The 23,893-nt window shown below is 35.9% G+C and overlaps 2 protein-coding genes across 2 annotated transcripts in view; both read right to left on the bottom strand.

The window, feature by feature from the left end:
- vat1l (vesicle amine transport 1-like) overlaps positions 1-20,261 on the bottom strand; it is a 37,374-nt gene extending 17,113 nt beyond the window's left edge. Inside the window, exons 1-7 of the mRNA XM_055214047.2 lie at positions 19,930-20,261; positions 18,984-19,113; positions 18,532-18,747; positions 15,029-15,171; positions 14,139-14,242; positions 12,071-12,126; positions 11,716-11,910 (exon numbers count right to left, since the gene is read on the bottom strand). Coding sequence (XP_055070022.1) covers positions 11,716-11,910; positions 12,071-12,126; positions 14,139-14,242; positions 15,029-15,171; positions 18,532-18,747; positions 18,984-19,113; positions 19,930-20,135 — 1,050 coding nt within the window. The 5' untranslated portion in view covers positions 20,136-20,261. The remainder of the gene's footprint in view (positions 1-11,715; positions 11,911-12,070; positions 12,127-14,138; positions 14,243-15,028; positions 15,172-18,531; positions 18,748-18,983; positions 19,114-19,929) is intronic.
- Positions 20,262-21,269: 1,008 nt separating this feature from the next.
- Positions 21,270-22,625, bottom strand: bola3 (bolA family member 3). Its single transcript, XM_055210842.2, has 4 exons — positions 22,429-22,625; positions 22,132-22,261; positions 21,967-22,055; positions 21,270-21,571 (listed from the first exon to the last, which is right to left on the bottom strand). Exons 1-4 carry the CDS (start codon positions 22,456-22,458, stop codon positions 21,506-21,508), a joined length of 315 nt encoding a protein of 104 aa, XP_055066817.1. The 5' UTR covers positions 22,459-22,625; the 3' UTR covers positions 21,270-21,505.
- Between the last annotated feature and the right edge of the window lie 1,268 nt (positions 22,626-23,893).

Genomic DNA, 23,893 nt, shown 5'->3' on the forward strand with positions numbered 1-23,893 from the left:
CATTCATCATTCGTCCAAGTAAAAAAAAAACGACGACAGACATTAACATTTTTAAACTCATTAAAGCAAGTATGTAAGCTAACTGGGCCATAGCAAAACTGTAAGTGCAACATGCGTTAGCCGCTTGCTAACGTGACCTTCTGACAGTATATTAAGAGTTTGTAAGGGGGACAAATATGACCCCATTCATCCGTTTGGCCCAACGACGGAATCCAAAACGGCATGGCCGAGGATTATAACGCGTTTGGTCTTTTCCGGCGCTTACCAATGACGTTTTAATGTTACGCAACTTTACATCTGACTCCAAAGATAAAAAACGTATTGTAATATGAATCAAATTGATATAAATATAGAATTTGGATAAACGATTGATCATTCTATTTAACTCATCGTTATATTGACTCGTTCAAGTGGATCCCAATTGTCGCTTAGAATCCTTGCATCAGCTGCTGCAGGTTCACGATCACACACTCGACCATACAACTAATCAAGAGTTAAGAAGTTCGTCAGACCTTATAATTAAAGGCAGTCGATTCGTCGATGCTTAACCCTGTAGTTAAAATTAAGTGGTTCATCAGACAAAAATAATGTAACGAAAAGGCAGACGATGCGGCACACTTTACTCTATTGATAAAGAGTAAGTTGTTCGTCAGACCAAAATAATTAAAGGCAGACGATACGGCAAACTTAACCCTATTAAGAGTAAGTGGTTCGTCAGACCAAATAACCAAAACACAAAATGGCAATACGGCTACTTAATCCTGGTCGTAGATTTGCGGTAACAAAGAATACATCAATTTACTTGTAGTCAATAATTCAGAGTAAGGCAGAATAAATGCAAACGTAACAATTTATTAACCAGGTAGGAAATTCAAAAGCCATAATTCAAAGCCAATTAATATATCCAATTCAAATACAAAACAATAAAACGAAAAAGCATTGCATACCTGGTAAGGAGATGAAGATCTGGTTACAGATTCCTCAAAATAAAATAAAAAGAAACATGATACTGTATCAAACATACAGCATCATTGGGGTGCATTTCTAGATATCGAAAGTCCCACCTAAATCTTCTACACATCTCCTTAAATAAACAGAGAACAAAGCATATAGGAATTTGGTACTGATTGGTTGTTGTAAAACTAAGGGCTGTCCTTAATTTGTATACAGGGTGATTGGTTTATGCTTAGAATGGGAGGTGTCTATCAACATTGAATGAAGTTTCACATATACCTGTACTTTAACATTGAATTCTGTTTTTATATGAGTGAGACCATTGTAACCACTTGCAATGAGATATTTAAATGAAAAACAAATAAGATACAGTTTTTAGATTCTTTGTGCATGTGCATGTAGCATTTCATATACAGTTTGCTTTGAGAGAATAAGAATACAAATGTATGACACCCCAAAGGTGTGTCTTTGAAACCCAAATGTGTCTCAGTGGGAAGTCCACTGTGAATCGTGGAGAGTTGCTTTCCCGAGCACTACTTTGCCCCCATGCAGTGTCCTTTGGGGAGGTGCTATCTTTATTCAGGAAATTGTTTTACAAGTTTAAAAAACAACATCAATACACATCATTCATTATTAGTCCAAGTTATAAAAATGACGACAGACATAAACATTTTTACACTCATTTAAGCAAGTATGTAGCTATAATCATACTTACAAGTTGTGGTTAGGAAACACATGTTGTTCCAAATAAAGTGGGTACTGAACCATCTTTCATTGCCAAACGTCTAGTAAATCCCTCTGTGAAAAAGTAATTTTAACCACTGATTCTTCACAGCCAAATGTCTAGTAAATCCCTCTGTGAAAAAGTAATTTTAACCACTGATTCTTCACTGCCAAACGTCTAGTAAATCCCTCCGTGAAAAAGTAATTTTAACCACTGATTCATCACAGCCAAACGTCTAGTAAATCCCTCCGTGAAAAAGTAATTTTAACCACTGATTCATCACAGCCAAACGTCTAGTAAATCCCTCTGTGAAAAAGTGATTTTAACCACTGATTCTTCACAGCCAAACGTCTAGTAAATCCCTCCGTGAAAAAGTAATTTTAACCACTGATTCATCACAGCCAAACGTCTAGTAAATCTCTCCGTGAAAAAGTGATTTTAACCACTGATTCTTCACAGCCAAACGTCTAGTAAATCCCTCTGTGAAAAAGTAATTTTAACCACTGATTCTTCACAGCCAAACGTCTAGTATATCCCTCAGTGAAAAAATTATTTTAACCACTGATTCTTTACAGCCAAACGTCTAGTAAATCCCTCAGTGAAAAAGTAATTTTAACCACTGATTCTTCACTGCCAAACGTTTAGTAAATCCCTCCGTGAAAAAGTAATTTTAACCACTGATTCTTCACAGTCAAACGTTTAGTAAATCCCTCAGTGAAAAAGTAATTTTAACCACTGATTTTCACAGCCAAACGTCTAGTAAATCCCTCTGTGAAAAAGTGATTTTAACCACTGATTCTTCACAACCAAACGTCTAGTAAATCCCTCCGTGAAAAAGTAATTTTAACCACTGATTCATCACAGCCAAACGTCTAGTAAATACCTCTGTGAAAAAGTAATTTTAACCACTGATTCTTCACAGCCAAACGTCTAGTAAATCCCTTAGTGAAAAAGTAATTTTAACCACTGATTCTTCACAGCCAAATGTCTAGTATATCCCTCTGTGAAAAAGTAATTTTAACCACTGATTCATCACAGCCAAACGTCTAGTAAATCCCTCTGTGAAAAAGTGATTTTAACCACTGATTCTTCACAGCCAAACGTCTAGTAAATCCCTCCGTGAAAAAGTAATTTTAACCACTGATTTTCACAGCCAAACGTCTAGTAAATCCCTCTGTGAAAAAGTGATTTTAACCACTGATTCTTCACAGCCAAACGTCTAGTAAATCCCTCTGTGAAAAAGTAATTTTAACCACTGATTCATCACAGCCAAACGTCTAGTAAATCCCTCTGTGAAAAAGTGATTTTAACCACTGATTCTTCACAGCCAAACGTCTAGTAAATCCCTCCGTGAAAAAGTAATTTTAACCACTGATTTTCACAGCCAAACGTCTAGTAAATCCCTCTGTGAAAAAGTGATTCTAACCACTGATTCTTCACAGCCAAACGTCTAGTAAATCCCTCCGTGAAAAAGTAATTTTAACCACTGATTTTCACAGCCAAACGTCTAGTAAATCCCTCCGTGAAAAAGTAATTTTAACCACTGATTCATCACAGCCAAACGTCTAGTAAATCCCTCCGTGAAAAAGTAATTTTAACCACTGATTTTCACAGCCAAACGTCTAGTAAATCCCTCCGTGAAAAAGTAATTTTAACCACTGATTCATCACAGCCAAACGTCTAGTAAATCCCTCCGTGAAAAAGTAATTTTAACCACTGATTTTCACAGCCAAACGTCTAGTAAATCCCTCTGTGAAAAAGTGATTTTAACCACTGATTCATCACAGCCAAACGTCTAGTAAATCCCTCCATGAAAAAGTAATTTTAACCACTGATTCTTCACAGCCAAACGTCTAGTAAATCCCTCCATGAAAAAGTAATTTTAACCACTGATTCTTCACAGCCAAACGTCTAGTATATCCCTCTGTGAAAAAGTAATTTTAACCACTGATTCATCACAGCCAAACGTCTAGTAAATCCCTCCGTGAAAAAGTGATTTTAACCACTGATTCATCACAGCCAAACGTCTAGTAAATCCCTCCATGAAAAAGTAATTTTAACCACTGATTCTTCACAGCCAAACGTCTAGTAAATCCCTCCATGAAAAAGTAATTTTAACCACTGATTCTTCACAGCCAAACGTTTAGTATATCCCTTCTTGAAAAAGTAATTTTAACCACTGATTCTTCACAGCCAAACGTCTAGTAAATCCCTCCATGAAAAAGTAATTTTAACCACTGATTCTTCACAGCCAAATGTCTAGTATATCCCTCTGTGAAAAAGTAATTTTAACCACTGATTCATCACAGCCAAACGTCTAGTAAATCTCTCCGTGAAAAAGTAATTTTAACCACTGATTTTCACAGCCAAACGTCTAGTAAATCCCTCCATGAAAAAGTAATTTTAACCACTGATTCTTCACAGCCAAACGTCTAGTAAATCCCTCCGTGAAAAAGTGATTTTAACCACTGATTCATCACAGCCAAACGTCTAGTAAATCCCTCAGTGAAAAAGTAATTTTAACCACTGATTCTTCACAGCCAAACGTCTAGTAAATCCCTCTGTGAAAAAGTGATTTTAACCACTGATTCTTCACAGCCAAACGTCTAGTAAATCCCTCTGTGAAAAAGTAATTTTAACCACTGATTCTTCACAGCCAAACGTCTAGTAAATCCCTCCATGAAATAGTAATTTTACCCACTGATTCTTCACAGCCAAACGTCTAGTAAATCCCTCCATGAAATAGTAATTTTAACCACTGATTCTTCACAGCCAAACGTCTAGTAAATCCCTCCGTGAAAAAGTAATTTTAACCACTGATTCTTCACAGCCAAACGTCTAGTATATCCCTCTGTGAAAAAGTAATTTTAACCACTGATTCATCACAGCCAAACGTCTAGTAAATCTCTCCGTGAAAAAGTAATTTTAACCACTGATTTTCACAGCCAAACGTCTAGTAAATCCCTCTGTGAAAAAGTGATTTTAACCACTGATTCATCACAGCCAAACGTCTAGTAAATCCCTCCGTGAAAAAGTAATTTTAACCACTGATTCATCACAGCCAAACGTCTAGTAAATCCCTCAGTGAAAAAGTAATTTTAACCACTGATTTTCACAGCCAAACGTCTAGTATATCCCTCTGTGAAAAAGTAATTTTAACCACTGATTCATCACAGCCAAACGTCTAGTAAATCCCTCTGTGAAAAAGTAATTTTAACCACTGATTCTTCACAGCCAAACGTCTAGTAAATCCCTCTGTGAAAAAGTGATTTTAACCACTGATTCTTCACAGCCAAACGTCTAGTAAATGCCTCTGTGAAAAAGTAATTTTAACCACTGATTCTTCATAGCCAAACGTCTAGTAAATGCCTCTGTGAAAAAGTAATTTTAACCACTGATTCTTCACAGCCAAACGTCTAGTAAATCCCTCTGTGAAAAAGTGATTTTAACCACTGATTCTTCACAGCCAAACGTCTAGTAAATCCCTCTGTGAAAAAGTAATTTTAACCACTGATTCTTCACAGCCAAACGTCTAGTAAATCCCTCTGTGAAAAAGTAATTTTAACCACTGATTCATCACAGCCAAACGTCTAGTAAATCCCTCTGTGAAAAAGTAATTTTAACCACTGATTCTTCACAGCCAAACGTCTAGTAAATCCCTCTGTGAAAAAGTAATTTTAACCACTGATTCTTCACAGCCAAACGTCTAGTAAATCCCTCTGTGAAAAAGTAATTTTAACCACTGATTCATCACAGCCAAACGTCTAGTAAATCCCTCTGTGAAAAAGTGATTTTGACCACTGATTCATCACAGCCAAACGTCTAGTAAATGCCTCTGTGAAAAAGTAATTTTAACCACTGATTCTTCACAGCCAAACGTCTAGTAAATCCCTCCTTAAAAAAGTAATTTTAACCACTGATTCGTCACAGCCAAACGTCTAGTAAATCCCTCCGTTAAAAAGTAATTTTAACCACTGATTCTTCATAGCCAAACGTCTAGTAAATCCCTCTGTGAAAAAGTAATTTTAACCACTGATTCTTCACAGCCAAACGTCTAGTAAATCCCTCAGTGAAAAAGTAATTTTAACCACTGATTTTCACAGCCAAACGTCTAGTAAATCCCTCCGTGAAAAAGTAATTTTAACCACTGATTTTCACAGCCAAACGTCTAGTAAATCCCTCCGTGAAAAAGTAATTTTAACCACAGATTCATCACAGCCAAACGTCTAGTAAATCCCTCCGTGAAAAAGTAATTTTAACCACTGATTCATCACAGCCAAACGTCTAGTAAATCCCTCTGTGAAAAAGTAATTTTAACCACTGATTCTTCACAGCCAAACGTCTAGTAAATCCCTCAGTGAAAAAGTAATTTTAACCACTGATTTTCACAGCCAAACGTCTAGTAAATCCCTCTGTGAAAAAGTGATTTTAACCACTGATTCTTCACAGCCAAACGTCTAGTAAATCCCTCCGTGAAAAAGTAATTTTAACCACTGATTTTCACAGCCAAACGTCTAGTAAATCCCTCCGTGAAAAAGTAATTTTAACCACTGATTTTCACAGCCAAACGTCTAGTAAATCCCTCTGTGAAAAAGTGATTTTAACCACTGATTCTTCACAGCCAAACGTCTAGTAAATCCCTCCGTGAAAAAGTAATTTTAACCACTGATTTTCACAGCCAAACGTCTAGTAAATCCCTCTGTGAAAAAGTAATTTTAACCACTGATTTTCACAGCCATACGTCTAGTAAATCCCTCTGTGAAAAAGTAATTTTAACCACTGATTCATCACAGCCAAACGTCTAGTAAATCCCTCCGTGAAAAAGTAATTTTAACCACTGATTCTTCATAGCCAAACGTCTAGTAAATGCCTCTGTGAAAAAGTAATTTTAACAACTGATTCTTCACAGGCAAACGTTTAGTATATCCCTCCTTGAAAAAGTAATTTTAACCACTGATTCTTCACAGCCAAACGTCTAGTAAATCCCTCCATAAAAAGTAATTTTAACCACTTATTCTTCACAGCCAAACGTCTAGTAAATCCCTCCATGAAAAAGTAATTTTAACCACTGATTCTTCACAGCCAAACGTTTAGTATATCCCTTCTTGAAAAAGTAATTTTAACCACTGATTCTTCACAGCCAAACGTCTAGTAAATCCCTCCTTAAAAAAGTAATTTTAACCACTGATTCTTCACAGCCAAACGTTTAGTATATCCCTCCTTGAAAAAGTAATTTTAACCACAGATTCATATATCTTCATCCTTTGGTAGTGAAAACAACACAAACTGAAAACACAGTGTGATATGATGTTTACACACTAACTAGCTGTGGGAAGGTCATAGTTTTCGTTTCTCCAGCGGGCAAGGCTGTAGGCGGAGATTATTATGCAAAGTGTTGGTATTACGTGGATAAAGACAGGCAGGAGATTCAATCCATAGACTGTTTCATTGGCTACTTTGGAAGCCAATAACTTCATTAATTGTGCACTTTTTGGTTCAACTATTTTGCACATTGTTTACATTGATGGACAGCACACTGCAATACAGGTTATTTTCGATTTTGGATCTGTGTGGCTCATTAAAGAAGAATTTTTTTTCTGGAAGGCATTAAACTTTATTTTACTGGCAACTTTTTTTAAAAATGTTGGCGGGAAAAGAGTTAACAGTAAAAGGCATTTTAATAGTGTTTCTGTAGCTCAGATGGTAAAGCATTATGTTAGTAGCACAAAAGGTTTATGGGTTCGATTCCCAGGGAAAATGCATGATAAAAAATAGCTTGTATGCAACGTAAGTTATTTTGGGTACAAGCATCTACCAAATGCATAACTGTAAATGTAACCCAATTTGGTTTGTCCATATTTTACCCAATAGTGGCTTAAACCAACCCATCATTTTTTTGACTGTAGTAATAACACGAGACACAAGACACGAGCCCATGCACACAGTATCATCAGTCGTACAAACCAGCTCTATTATCAGTCATACAAAACTATAATCAAGTCGAATACGAGCCTGGCAAGAGCTCTGAACCTTTTCTGACGTTTAATTTCACATGAAAAAAACATCTTCATATCACGTCAAAGGGAGGCTGGGAGATAACAGCCTTAAGTGTAAACAAATAATGAGATTCTGTTCTCTCCTGTAGCGCCCTGTGGACATGACTGCCGCCTGTCCTCGGGTCACTTGTTTATTACTCCTTTCTGATCCATCCCTATATTCCTTTCCCATTACCGTCTCTTGTGTCTCTTTACATCCTGTTCCTCCTCACCCTTTCATTAGCAATGTGATTGTGTTTCCTATGGGAAGCAAAAGCTCAGACAGGTGTTGAGAACTACCCATGCATTTATTAAAGCAAACAGAGGGCTGTAATCACATGACAGCAGCTTATCTGTGCCAAAACGAGTTCATATTTGTACTTTAGAGGTACATACTGGTACCAAACAGAGCTTATAAGTACCTCAAAAATATATGTAAGTAACTCAGAGGTACATATTCGTACCAAATGTATGCATATCTGTACCTAAGGAAGGCAGCTTACAAGGTTTTGTTCACAAGATGCTGTTTTAAAAACAGTTTTAAAAAACTGAAAAAAAAACCTTTTAGGGGACACGCAGAAATTCAGATGTGTGCTGCATAATTACCTTCCAATTATTTTCAATTTGCATTTATTAAAAGACATAAAAAGATCCTTGCAATTTACATAAGTTCAAAACTGGCCTTCACATGGCAGAATTAAAGGCAAATATTTCATAAAATATGCGCTGTGGTGACATCACACTGTATGCGAATCAATAGCGTCAAGACTTCCGAAATAACAAAAGATTTAAATGCATTTTCTAAAACAACATGTGAACAACAATATAAACGAAAGCAGCAGCCATCGTTTTTTCTCTGCAAAGCCACACGATGTGTAAAAACACATCACCTGAATCTAATTTGATTACACAACCAAAAAAACAACAAATGCTTTCAAATTTACTAGCATGAGAATCTGAAACACGTTTACAGATGCATTCGATTGGAGTGATATAAACAGCATGCAGCTGCCAGGACTCGTGAGAAATGTGTGAAAATATTTGGCAATAGAGTGAATCACTGTACAGAGGGGTAAAGCCAACCCATCAAAACATACAATCTAATAATTACACATTATAGACTATGGATGGTAAAGTGTGTAAAACATTAATTTTTTTCATGCGGTTATAACTATCATCTAATCTAATAATTTTATCAAAAACATTTATGTTCTGAAAAAGAGAATTCGTACCTCATAAACATCCTCCAGTATAAAGTAATGGTTAACCAAAATCTAAAATCCTTATATGTCTGGTAGTCATTACGTGACGCACAACAACCAATGAGATTCAATGTTATTGATGAAGGATAACCGAAAACGGGTAAAAAGCCGGGACGTGGGTGAAGCTGAGTTGGCTGGCTGCTGAAACCACGCCCACCTAGCTCGACTCTAGTGAAATCAGTGGCTGTTCAACCGTCAATCAAGTGGCCACGCCCTTAATTATGCAGAACTTTAAAGGCTTAATATCATTTAAAAGGATGAGTTACAAAAAAATACACCCCCCTCACAGTTGTCATGAAGGGCAAAATTAGCTATATAGACCAGAATCACTTTTGTACCAGGCTGTAAACAAATTATTTTCTACTGTAAAGTTGGGCATTTTAACATGGGGGTCTATAGGTTGCCCCTTGATTAATCTCTATGTTGCTATGGATACGCAAAGTATCAATCACTTAACCCTCATAAACTTTTCCTGTATACGTTAGAGTTCCTTGGGGGTAAAAATGACCATAGAAATTAAAATTAAAAGAGTGATTACAAAAAATATATACATTTTTAATGATACAAATAATATCATTTTTTTTGTTTACTTCCCATCTATACATTAATGCTGTGTTTTGGGAGATATGAAGTACTTTTGTACCTGTTTACCACTCAATTCCTCAACTACACCATTAGCTTACCAGTAAAATATCAAATGAAAATGAAAAATTCACATAAATTATGATCTAAATTTGATAAGGGTGTCACGATTTCGATTTAATAAGTCACAGCCTCGAACTTCGAATTAAAAAATGGGATCGTCGATGCTGCCACGCCCACATGTCACGTCCAGTCGGCTTGCCAAGCGGGGAAAAGAAACTCTCAGAAGTGCCTTTAAAAACATCCATCCAGCGGAACGCGATTTATATTTTAAACACGAGGGATGTATTGCTACAACTCCTTGAAATGCATATCATAAACAGGATTACTACCTAGTAATCTGCCTTCGGACAGAGAGCACGAGAGAGCCGCCAAGATGCAGCGGATTATATTTTAAACAAAAGGTATAGTTTGCCTCAGCTCGCATGAAACGGATAAAACTGAACAAATACGTAAGGATTATTACTTTAGTTTATGTTTAGACTTTGGACAGATGCGAGAGCGCGTGCACGTGAGACAGAGAGAAGCGCAGCTGCTTATGACGCACCGGTTTTATTTCAGATAATAGGCGCGCGCATTAAGTCTATCTGCGTTCAAGAAGGAATTCTCTCTTTACAAGCTCTCTCGCGTAAAGTAAAGCCCACAAACCCCCATGCGAGGAAAAGCATGCAATGTGCATGTTAATGTGAAACTATAATAATAATAATAATAAAAGCAAATAATTTTTTGTCTTAAAAAATTCATTTAAAATCGAGAATCGAATTGAATCGTGACATCAGAATCGAAAATGTAATCGAATCGAGGATTTGGAGAATCGTGACACCCCTAAAATTTGATTTAAATTGTTTTTAAATATTGATCTAGATGTTATGTGTTGAATTCTGCCATTTGGTGTTTAGAAAAAACATTAAAAAATTACAGTTTAGAAAAAAGAAATCATTTCGATCAGCAGATGCCCATAGAGACCCATTCATTTTACTGGATATGGCCAACTGCTCAACATCACTACTTTAGTGATATATTTTGTGAATTTATGTTTATATAAACATTAGAAAGGACATTAAAAATTAATATTATTTCAAATAGTAGAATTTTTGGTAGTTTTTGATGCATTTTAAAATGTCTGTTGTTACAAAATGCCACAGAAAATTGACTGAATGTAAGGGTGTGTGTGTGTGCATTTGTGACTTTGTCTTTCTGTGTGTGTGTGTGTGTGTGTTTGTGTGTGTGTGTGTGTGTGTGTGTGTGTGTGTGTGTGTGTATTTTACATCTTTGTTTTACATCTGTGGCTGTTTTTGCCAATTCTGTAGAAAATGCTCTCTGTGGCAGTCATACCTTTGTGTGTTTGTGTGTGTGTGTGGTTGAGCATGTCTTTTCTATATTGTATTTGTGCTCTAGTAGCAGGCCTACCTTTCTGTGTTAAAATTTTCAGCTTTATTCTGGATGCATTGATTTTTTTTTACTAATAAAAAAAAGATTTTTTTTGCATTTTCCATTCATTTTAATTGGGGTCATTTTTACCCCCAAAGGGCCTCTTTTGGTACATTTTTTACACCTCTTTAGAACGATCGAATCAAGCCCAGTTTTTTTTAAATGAATCTTGACAGATAATCTGGAAAAGTCATGTTTCATGAAGATATTTTGTAAATTTCCTACCATAAATGTATCAAAAGGACTTCATTTGGACAACTTTAAAAGCAATTTTCTAGATGTTTTTGCACCCTCAGATTTTCAAATAGTTGTATCTCAGCCAAATATTGTCATATCCTAACAAACTATACATCAATGGAAAGCTTGTATATCAGCTTTTATATGATGCATAAATCTATGTTTTTAAAAAATTACCCTTATTATTGGTTTTGTGGTCCATAGTGAAATGTATTAACCCACTAAAGTCATTTGGATTAATTTAATGATGGATGTATGTGCCTTTTAGAGCATTACCATGTTGTCCTCCATTTACATTACGATAACATAACAGCATTTATGAATATCAATTATTTGTTTGTGTCTAAAAAGTCTTGTCTTGAGAATGATGAGAGAAAATAACTATTTGTTTTATATGTAAAAGTAAAACAATCCACCATTTGCTTCTTACCTCCTCAAGCGCCCATAAGGAATCTACAACAGGTTTAATCTTCTTCTGATCGTAGAGAGACAGAAGTTTCTGTACTGTTGCCTTGACCTGACTGCACCCTCCCTGCTTGAAGAGAAGGTTAAGGAGCGAGAATCCAGCCATGACCTTATTCTCCTCATAGAGTTTGATAGGGTTGACCTTCTCAACCTGCCACCACTGGGACACAAAAGGCAATCGGGCATTTTAAAGCAAAGACAACGGAGCCCTAAACCTCTTAAAACCATCAAACACAATGATGACAGCATTGCCTTATATTGATTATAGACACACTGATCATATTTTTAATTTTTTTTAACAAAAATTAAACTCTACTTACAGACTTGGCAAAACTGAAGAAACTTTTGGTCTCTCCTGTCACCATGTTTGATGAACCTGGAAGTATGTTCGCAAATGTTACATATATGTACATTTGGTTATGAGGTCACAAATGAATCGTTTACATATGTATGTGGCCACCTAGATGCTTTTTGTATTTTAATGTTACTTTAAAGGCACAATATGTCATTTTCGCTAAACAACAACTTGCACAGCTTGATGATGCTATAAAAGAGAGTGGACCGATGGGAGTTGTACTGTCAAAATCAATCATGTTAATGGATGATATAATTATCACAGTTTCAGCACCAAGTCTATATGACATCCCTACATAACATATATGACTAGAACAACTGTGTTGATGCGATTGGATGTTTGTGACGTAGGTAACTCAAACCTGTCTCCAATTTTATGGAGAAATTGCTCAGCAATGGTGTTAAATAATACATTTGCACATGGTTTGTCTTAAAGCATATTTATGACACACACAACATAATCTACTTTTCTATTACACTTTAACTCTTTCACCGCCAGCGTTTTTTAAAAAAGTTGCCAGCCAGCGCCAGCGTTTTTCATGATTTTCACCAAAGTTTAATGCCTTCCAGAAAATGTTCTTCTTTAAATATATAAACATACAATATACCAAATGAAAGAACAGACCCTCTGCTTTCAAAAAAAAAAAAAAACGTTTCATCCTACCTTAAGTGGTTCTTTTGTAATCAGCTTTTGAATATGGGTAGGTTTCTGCAAAAAAACCAAATTTTGATCAAAAAGCAGAGATAATTCCATTTTTGTGACGGACTTTTCATAGAGATCCCATTCAGAGCGATCTTTAAAACAGACACGGACATGCAGCCGCTTGCCATAGGGCAATACTTCCGGGTTTAAAAAGTTGTGGAAGTATCCACCTGGTGGATAATAGTGGTATTGCGGAAAGACGGAAAATCTCGTCATTGGCGGGGAAGCGTTTTCTCTTAATTGACGAGATATCAATGGCGGTAAAAGAGTTAAATTACGTAAATTGACAATACAGATTGAAAGTACTGCCAATGGAAACACGTCAATTAACAAAAACACCCATTTATCGTAAAAAAGTTTTTATGGCTCGCATGGGGTGATTTTTCAGGCAATTCGATTTATTTGCATTTTAAGGTCACCTGACGCAAGTCAGTCACATAATTATTATTTGAAGATGACGTGGCATGTGCTAAAACCTACCAGAAACACCCAAATACAATAGACTTTTTTGTGCCAATAAAGTTTGGATAACACTCCTACATCTCTTTTGTTTTAAAGGGGACATTTCACAAGACTTTTTTTAAGATACATTTTTTTTATTACAGCATATTAAATTTGCCACTTTGTAGGTGTGACCAAAAATGTGCCATTTTTGGGTGTGTCCTTTTAAATGCAAATGAGCTGATCTCATTGCTAAATGGCAGTGCGTGGTTGGATAGTGCAGATTAAGAGGTGGTATTATCCCCTTCTGACATCACAAGGGGAGCCAAATGTCAATGACCTATTTTTTCACATGCTTGCAAAGAATGGTTTACCAAAACTGAACCGACGCGGACCTGTCTATTATTTAAAAGCTGGACCCGAACTGTCCGGGAAGACACAGACCCGACTGGACCCAATCTGCAAATATTTTTAAGCTAACTTAAATGCTATTAATATGTCAATAAACAAGTAGCGAAAATTTAACTTTTGTTCTTAGCCATAGACGTTAGCCTTCTCCTTCTTTTATTTTTCTTGCCAAAAATTACAACGTTTTGCTAGATAAGACCCTTATGCCTCGTTTGAAATCGTTTAGAGTCCTTTGAAACAGCAATTTTAAACTGCATTAAAACTGTTAAGTATTGGGGTCCATTAAACTCCATTAAAATGAGAAAAATCTTTGAATGTTTTCCTCAAAAAACATAATTTCTACTCGATTGAACAAAGAAAGACATCAACATTTTGCATGACATGGTGGTGAGTAAATTATCTGGATTTTTTTTAAGAAAATGGACTACTCCTTTAAAAAAGTATTGTACAATTACAAAGCATTTCGTCAGTGTAATACCAACCATAAAGGATGTAGGTACCCATGGGTTTGAGGAGAGAGAGACCTTTTCCTGTATTCTCTCCACACAAACAGTCCAGCACAATATCTACTCCCTCTGGAGATATCCTGCAGGAGAAACAAGAAGCATAGTAAAGCATCTTAAAACCTAAAAAAATTATATATATATATAACTTGTTGCATAATACTTTGTTTTTCAAGTGCAACATCAGGGAATGCGAGGAATGTCATTATAAACAAGAGCTTCAATCATGTTCTGTCCTCAGGACGTCTTGACCGCTTACAAGCTTTAAGAGGTCTTATGATGTCTGGAGTCCTGTCTATTGTGGGACCAACTTGAGACCAATTTAATTTAGCTTTCCCCCTTGATCCTGAGAGGAATGTGGCACTATAGAAATCTTAATCTTCTCTCTCATACTCACTTATAAAATGTATTTTAACAAAAACGCATAAATGACAGGAATACAACGTTACCACCTGATAGCCTCACATTTTGATACAGTCAAAAATAGTTCTTCTCTGGCATCATGAAGCACCTTTATTTTTAAGACTGTAGGAATTGTTAGAAGACCAACCATCTGTTGTGATTAGCTCAGCACATTTTTGTTTTTCTCTGGTTTAGCGACATTCAAAAAGGCACTCGCCGGTTCCTGTGCAGGTACACTCCGCGTTCCCTTCTGCCTGGTGTTGCTATGGGGATGGGAACCACGCAGTTTTAAAGGCCTCATCTAGTGACGTCTGCTTTCTCAGACTTGCACTGGCTCCCCGGTATGACTCACTCTTTCATTGCCATCATCTAATGACTACAGATGCTCAACAACAGTTCAACTCGCACTCACAGCTGCTTTACAACGACTTGTGCTAAAATCAGCATGTGTGAAATTAAATCCTTACTTTTTAACTTCAGGAACATAGTCGATGTTTCTGTCAAAGAGATGCGTCACCGAATGCTTTATGGCTTCGTGTTTGAAGGGCGAGGCGGTTCCAAACACAGTGACGTTGGGGAGAGTGGAACACAGCTGAGCCACAGCTTGACCCTAATGGAGGGAAAAATTGCAATATTCAACAACTTAAAACAACATACACAAGTCTTACTCGAGCAAAAGACATATGATTAACTTTGCAGTAAGGTTCTGGCTTGACTTAGTTTAGGGTTTTGTCAATTTTGTTAAAGGAATCTACGTTGTTAAAGGATTAGTCCATTTTCTTAAAAGAAAAATCCAGATAATTTACTCACCACCATGTCATCCAAAATGTTGATGTCTTTCTTTGTTCAGTCGAGAAGAAATTATGTTTTTTGAGGAAAACATTGCAGGATTTTTCTCATTTTAATGGACTTTAATAGAGCCCAACATTTAATACTCAACTCAACACTTAACATTTTATTTTAAACAATAAACTGCCACAAAGACATTAATTAGTATCAGTTGACATACAACAACGTAGGAACGGTCCTCTTCCAAGACACTTGTAAACACTGGGGCAGAGTTTCGCATTCGTCCTCTGTGACCTCTTGACGCCATGACGTATTGCGTGGGGTCAGCTGGCGCATCATGACCGGATCTACAGTACATGACGAGAAGTTGTGCTATAAAAGTGTATATTTGTTATTTTTATTGTCAAAAATGACAATCGTTTTGCTAGATAAGACCCTTATGCCTCGTTTGGGATTGTTTATAGTCCTTTGAAACTCCGTTGAAAAAAACTGTTATGTGTTGAGTTAAGTGTTAAATGTTGGGCTCTATTAAAGTCCATTAAAATGAGAAAAATCCTGCAATGTTTTCCTCAAAAAACATAATTTCTTCTCGACTGAACAAAGAAAGACATCAACATTTTGGATGACATGGTGGTGAGTAAATTATCTGGATTTTTCTTTTAAGAAAATTGACTAATCCTTTAATAGTGCTCTACGTCACTTCGCATTTACGTTAGGTCGCGCTGGCGTATCACAGGCCTGGACCTAGACGAGAAGTTGTGGTTTAAAAGTGCATATTTTTATTTTTCTTGTCAAAAATGACAATCGTTTTGGTAGATAAGACCCTTATGCCTCGTTTGGGATCGTTTATAGTCCTTTAAAACTCTGTTGAAAAAAACTGTTAAGTGTTGAGTTAAGTGTTAAGTGTTGGGGTCCATTAAAGTCCATTAAAATGAGAAAAATCCTGCAATGTTTTCCTCAAAAAACATAATTTCTTCTCGACTAAACAAAGAAAGACATCAACATTATGGATGACATGGTGGTGAGTAAATTATCTGGATTTTTTTTTTTTTGACTATTCCTTAAATATATTCTGGCTACAATGTTAAAGGGTCACTCCACTTTTTTTTAAAATATGCTCGTTTTCCAGCTCCCCTAGAGTTAAACATTTGATTTTTACCGTTTTGGAATCCATACAGCTGATCTCAGGCTCTGGCGGTAGCACTTTTAGCATAGCCAAAGGCGCAATGATATTACGCAGTGCCCGAAAATAGTCCCCTTTGTAACTTTCAATAGCAGGGGACTATTTTCAGGCAGTGCGTATTATCATTGTGCCTCCATGGTACGGCAGCAAAGTCCTTAATTATTAGGCCAAAATGAGGGTATAGTTCCTAGCTATAGCAGTACAATCACAGGGGGTGTAAGCGTTAACGTTTAACGGACGGCTTGCCTGAAGCGTGGCCAACAGCCAATCACAGTGGCCGCTACACATGCTCTGGTCTTCCATAAACGTAATTGGCTGGCTCTGCCTAGGTTATTTGCATAAGGCTATCTGATTGGCTGATGCACACGTTGCCAATGTTCAACTTCTACCACGAGCAACGGCACTGACGCGACGCCGACGGATCAACAATTCAGTTCGGCAACACATGACGTTAACGCTTACGCCCTGTGTAACGGGCTTGAAAATCAGAACTTTAAATTTTCTGTCTGTCTTATACACGATGTAACTACAGAAGAGTCAAGTTTTAAATAGGAAAAATATCGAAACTCTTTGTTATTTTTAAACACGATGCTAATGGTCTGATAATCAGATTTCAATAGATTATGCTAAGCTATGCTAATAGTGCTACCGCCAGACCAGGAGATCGGCTGCATGGATTCCAAAACGGTAAAAATCAAATGTTTAACTCTAGGGGAGCTGGAAAATAAGCCTATTTAAGGGAATACTGAGTAATTGTAAGTAAATTATCAGAATTTTTCTCTAATACACACTGGACACAATTATTGGCACCCCTAGAAATTTTTATGAGTAAAATATTCCCATTGATATTAACATTTTCTAAGCCCACCATGGTGACTAGAAACATGATGTTGTCCATTCATGGCTTTGTTTTTCTACAGTTAAATATACACCCAGATCTTCATTGTTTTGAACGTACTTTTGTAACAGAGGTCCTGGACATCTTATTCAGATACACTGTGCCATGGATTATTTCAAATACCAACAGATAAAAAACTCAAAACCGGACTTGCTCTGCTAGAAACCTTATAATGGGTAGTGGTTTAATCTTTCATGAAGACATTGGTTATAATATTGATAACCGTGATAACTTTGGTCACTATTATCATGATATAAAATGTTCATACCGTGCCATCCCTACTATTTATTTACATTAGTAAATGCATTAGCTAAAATAACAAACGATGAGCAACATGTTTTTACAGCTTTTTAAATCTTTGTTAATGTGGGTTAATATAAATATAATTGTCCATTGTTTGTTCATGTTAGTTCATTGTGCACTCATGTTAATAAATACAGATTTTGATTTTAAGAATAAAATGTATAAATATTAACAGACTGAACTTTTGGTGAAGTCTCACCAAGATTTTTCTTACTATATTGCAATATGATTCTAAACTAAACTGTCGAAATGAAGTCTAATAAGAAAAATGTGTCCCGGTCTGCGAAAACACAGCTAACTTAATTTTTTGTGATTTTTTTCGTCATAAAACCATCCTACATTATGTAAAGAATATTCTGCAAAAATATAACCTTGACAGCTTTAAAGGAATACTCCCCTTTCATAAAAAAGAAAGTCTAATAAAGTCTATTAAATTGAAAAAAAAAAATCCTGGAATGTTTTCCAAAAAAAAATATATTCTCGAATAAACAGATAAAGACATAAACAACTTGGGTGACATGGGGGTGAGTAAATTAACTGGATTTTATTTTTATGAGAGTGAAATATTCCTTTAATATTCATCTCCAAATCATCATTAAATTATGAGACTTTAATCTGGATTTCATAGGCACGGTCATATTATTATATAGGATCAGTATGGATAACCATGCATGAATCACTTTTTTCTAAATGCAAAATAAAAAATACTTTCTAATAACATACATTAAAATATATATTTTTTACTGCTTCTTTAAAGTGTCCTTACTAACCACAAACACGAAAAGTATGAGACTTACCACCCCGCCTCCTACAGAATGAACTAACACAGACATCCCTTCCTTGAGATTCGCCACTTCAAACAGCATCATGTACGCAGTCACAAAGTTCATGGAAAAGGCAGCCCCCTCTGGGAACGTCATGTCGTCTGGGATCTTATACACGAAATCCAACGGTGTGCACACAACCTCAGCCCAGGCATTGTAATTTACAAAGGCCATAACTCTGTCACCTATCTGCAATGAGACAAAACACTTCCTATACAATTCTCCATTCATAGACTAGTATTTTTTTTATATGTAAATATTTGCTGTTCTTATATTTCTATGCATATGTATTAATTAACCTTTTATCCATCTTTTTTGTTGTTCTGTTCTGTCTATGTTTTAATGCCATGTTTAACTTCAAGCATGAAATAATGTAAACTGAGCTACTTTTGTCTATAATATAAAAAACATTCATACAGTCATACCTCAAACCCTTTGGTGTTTTCACCCAATGACTCCACAATCCCAGAACACTCAAACCCAGGCACAAGAGGGGTTTTAGGAGGATTATCAATATTTCCTTGACGTACCATCAGATCAAGAAAGTTCAGCCCGCTAAAAAAAATTCAAAGTCAGTATCAATGATCAAATTAAATGGTAAATATACTGAAATCTTTATGATGTATTTTTCATTACGATTATTTTGAAATATTATATTGGTAAGGTTGTACTGCATATGTTAACATGAGTTAACACAACAGATGACATAACAATGAACAATATGTTTACAGCATTTATTAATCTCTGTTGCCGTTAATGTCTACATGTACTAATATTTTTATTTAGGAGCTAATGTTTTATTAATGCTCATGTAAATGTTTATTGCATAAACTATCATTCTAGATTATTCAATTCAATTTTATTGTAATGTCTGATTATATACTAAAATAAATAAGTATGGCAACACATTACAGTATACTTTTAAAGTATATGTGAAAACTCAAGTACTAAATTGTCAAATATGTAATATATATAATATAATACATATGCAGAGTCCCACAATATTGCAACCAAAGTTTAAATGTCTGGTAATATAATGTGTAAAGGATCACAAACCAAAGCAAATATTGAAACAAATACGGTTTCATCATTCTCTGCAATGCATTAGGATTTCAAAAAAAAATCACTGCAGGGAAAATACACGTAGTCTAATAATATTGAATATTTTTTGCAAATGTACAGAACCTCCAGCCACCAACATTCATGCAATACAGTATGCCTGTGCACGATTATACGTATGTTACGTGAAGACACCTGTTCACCTCGCGTCTCCATGAAACGTTACGTTAGCTGCTGGCATCGCCAACATTGTCACTACGCATCATGGTAAAACATAACCGTTTACACTCAAATTTTACACTAATAATTTACCATGCTTTCACGCGAATTTTCACTTCTCCTTCTTGAGGCTCTGGCATGGGTTTCTTGCTGACTTTGAGTTTGTTCAGACCTCCGAAGCCCGTCAGAATCACAGCTCGCATCTCATTTGATTCCGCCGCAGAAACGGAATTTATCGGCTCTTTTTTATCGATCATCTGTTCAGTTTCCTCAACCATCTCTGTTCCCTCTTCTGCCATATTTAAAGATGATGTAAACAGCCCTACGATTATCGTTAGCCAAAATAAAACCTGGATATAGCGCTGTCTTCACAAGTCCTGCAGCACCATCCTCAGTGATGTCTGATCGGCGAGCGAACCGTTCTTTTGAACCGGTTCTTTCGATTGCTTCGTTCGAATCTTTTTACGTAACATAATTAATCGCTTTGAAAACGTTTTACAATCTACATATTTTACTTAATTTACAGCAGTAGATTATTTTCTCTACAAAATATACTTGAAGAAATGACTCAAAGTGGAAAAATATATAATTACTTGACGTTTTTAAATGATTCGTTTAAACCCATTTACACTATATATATTTTATCGTTGTGAAAAGGCTTTACAGTGTACACTTACTCAACCCTACAGTAGCTCGTTCATATAGCAACATAATACATCGTGAACACTTTTGAGACATGACTCAAAACCATGAACCGCTCTTTTGAACTGGTTCTTTAAAATGATTCGAATCCATTCACACATTATTTCTTCTTGGTGCAAACGTACAATCTACGCAATTTACTCGAAAATGATATGGTAAAAAGCAACATATTCACTGTGCGACAAAACACAGCGAACAGTGAATGGTACAAACGAAACAATGAATCACTTTTTTTTTTTTTTCAATTTGTCCTCATTAACAAGACATTTAAATCGCTCGGGAAACCGTTAAACAAGCAGACACAGCATTTGAATCACTTAAATATAAAATATATTGTAAACACTTTTGTGAAATAATTCAGATCCTAAAAAAACATTTTAAATATTTTTTAATTCACTTTAATATGCTCGCTGAAACGAACCGTATGCCTGAAAATGAATCGAAAATCCTCAACGTAACACACCAGAGAAAAGCCCAAATACAGCACTGTAAAAATATATAGTCAATATAAACCCATTTTTCTTGCATAAGAAAAATGCAACTAGTGGTTGAGTTAAAGCCTCAAAAATGACATCTGGTGGTCAAAACAGAAACTATTCTTAGTTTCCTTATGGACCCATGACTCAGTGTTTGAAAAGCTGCTGAAACATTAACATATCAATACAATTTATAAACTTTGCAGAACAGCAGGACATTAGAAAGGGAACAAACAGAGTTTTAGAGAATCTAAATGTTATTGTTGCACATTTTTATTTACAGGTATGAACATAATCATATATTTTGTGCGTATTACAGCATCAGGCACCCACATTCTTCATTCTTTGAAGCAAAATACAGTTTAAATGTATATCCTTAAATTCATAAAATATATAAAGTACATATCAGAGCCAGAAAGTACTATTAGAAATCTGTATAGTTTAAAAGCAATGACACAGACAAACACAATGTGATGATGACTGAGCAGACTCTACTTTCTAGGAACATCAGTGAATATGCGTAGACCGTGCATGGCTTTAATCTCATCTTTAAGAGCCTGTTGAACAATTCACAGATTATGTGTTAGTAAATACTCTTTTCATGACATGATGTAGCGTGCATCATATACAAACAGATGATATCCTCACAACTAACATAACTTTCTCTGTCCCACTATAAATTCGGTGTCTTGTACCATTATGTAAAAACACACACAAAAATGGTGTCATTTCGTCTGATTTATCCTTTCAAAACAAACTTTTGTGTAAGTTTTGCATAAAAAGTATGCATGCTATCTTTCTTAAAATGTCACGTGTTCATTATTTTATTATCTACTCTAATGCTACTCAACCTTTTGTACACTTTAGTTAGGAAGAGTACTATTTAACAACAAATATGAAAAGCAATTCAAAATTGTTTAATTTAACTAAACCAAGTTACAAAAGAACCCACCTGGTTTACTAACTGGTGTTGCTGCACTGTCCTCTTCCCTTTAAACTCGTCAGACTCGATGTGTACCTCATACATTGCGCCACAACCTCCTAACGTAAAACATAAATGCACATTCAGGCAAAGTACGAGTCAAAACTGGATGTTTTATGCTGCGATGAAACTCACCTGATATATCCACAACCTTTAGCGAGGAGGCGTGAGGAAACTTCTCGTTTAATATTCGTAAAATGCGCGTCTCTCCATCTGTCTGACTGCATAAAGAGCGCGCGATGCAATTTCTGCCCAACACATAAGTCTGAGAAAACAGGGAAATATGTTACATATATCATAACATACTGGATAGCATTTCGTGATATAATGACAAGTGCATTTAATCGTCAATTCACGTGCACTAACTCATTCAATGGAATACACGCCGTTTCTTTATGTTAAGCGATGCTAAGACTAAATTAAAACATTTACGTTGTATTTGAGGGCTCTGAGCAGGGACATTTTGGTGGCGATGCTGTTTATCAGTTCCAAAAAGGATATATTCTTAGGACAAGCTTTACAAAGTCATGCCCCTGTTTAGTTTACGCGCCTGACCGTCTCACAAATATGTCGTCATTAGCTTCTGGAACGCGATTGTGGCTAGAAGTGATACAGCGATGGCACAATCTCGTGAAATCTCGCTGGATGAGCTCTGTTTTTATCCTAACCCTAAACCCAACGTCTCGCGAGATTTGACCGTAGCTGTATCTTCTCTAGCCAGAACACGCCCGCGTGATGTCAGTGAATCTGGCGCCTCCTTGTGACAAAAAATATCATGATCGATGAGAAATTAAATTTTTGTTTAATATTTGAACTTTTTTATTTTTCCCCCCGAAATTAATCATAAAAAATAAAAACTGTTGTCGATTATGTTTATTTTGCTATACTTTAGCTTGCTATGCTTTTTCATCTTCAAATTCTGTAAAGCAACCTTGGGTTTTGGAAAGGTGCTATATAAATTAAACTTCTTCTCTTCTTCTTCTTCTTCTTCTTTTTATTATTATTATTATTAGTAGTAGTAGTATAGATCATGTGACTGTAACATAGATTGGAAGTTTTGAAACTGAATGTTGCAGAGCAAAGGTCATTTGATTTCCCGGGACAGAGGGCGTCACTAAGGGGGGAAGGTAGGACAATTCTAAGGGCCAACGGACTATTGTGGCCCCCAAATATCATTTTTATTACTAGTAACATGGGTGTGGTAGAGAGCCCAACCTCATTTTCTTTCATAGGGCCCAAAATGGGGCCCCTGCCCGGGAAACACACATGGGCTACTGATAAAATATATAGTTTGAATGCAGTTGCTGTGGATGTGTCAGTAAAATATCAATTAAATTTCTCTCTCATGACAATTTTTAAGATGGTCTACTGAACCGATCAGTTAACAGATGCCCCAAACCCCCTTTAAAACCAACAAACCAGAGAAGCCTGACAGCCCATCTTAGACCAGAACACATTAGGCCAGTTAAAACAATTGTTTTCACCTGGCTTGTGTGTGACATGTCTTCAAGAACGTTCAAGTAAACTTCCAAACAGATATTTTAATTATTTTGACTTTTTTTCAATGACTATCATAAATATTGAAGTGGAGGGGTGTTAGACCTCCAAACCCCTATAATTCATCAGATTTGCATCAGAAGTGATATTTAAAGTTCTCCAAAAGGGGACAGAACAGCTCTGATGATGCACCAAAATAGTAAAAAAAGTTATTCTTTTTTAAGTTTAATATATTTATTTAATATGTTTTTGATGTACAAGAATGTAAAGTATTTTAAGTTGTGTTGTGATCTCACATGCATATCTCAAACTCCTGGTCTCCTTTACATTAAATTAAAATAAAATATTCTAGATGAGGGGATGTTTGACCCTATAATAGCTCCAAACACAATTGCTGATC

Source organism: Misgurnus anguillicaudatus, chromosome 21 (assembly GCF_027580225.2).
Source record: "Misgurnus anguillicaudatus chromosome 21, ASM2758022v2, whole genome shotgun sequence".
In the NCBI taxonomy this organism is placed as follows: domain Eukaryota; kingdom Metazoa; phylum Chordata; class Actinopteri; order Cypriniformes; family Cobitidae; genus Misgurnus; species Misgurnus anguillicaudatus.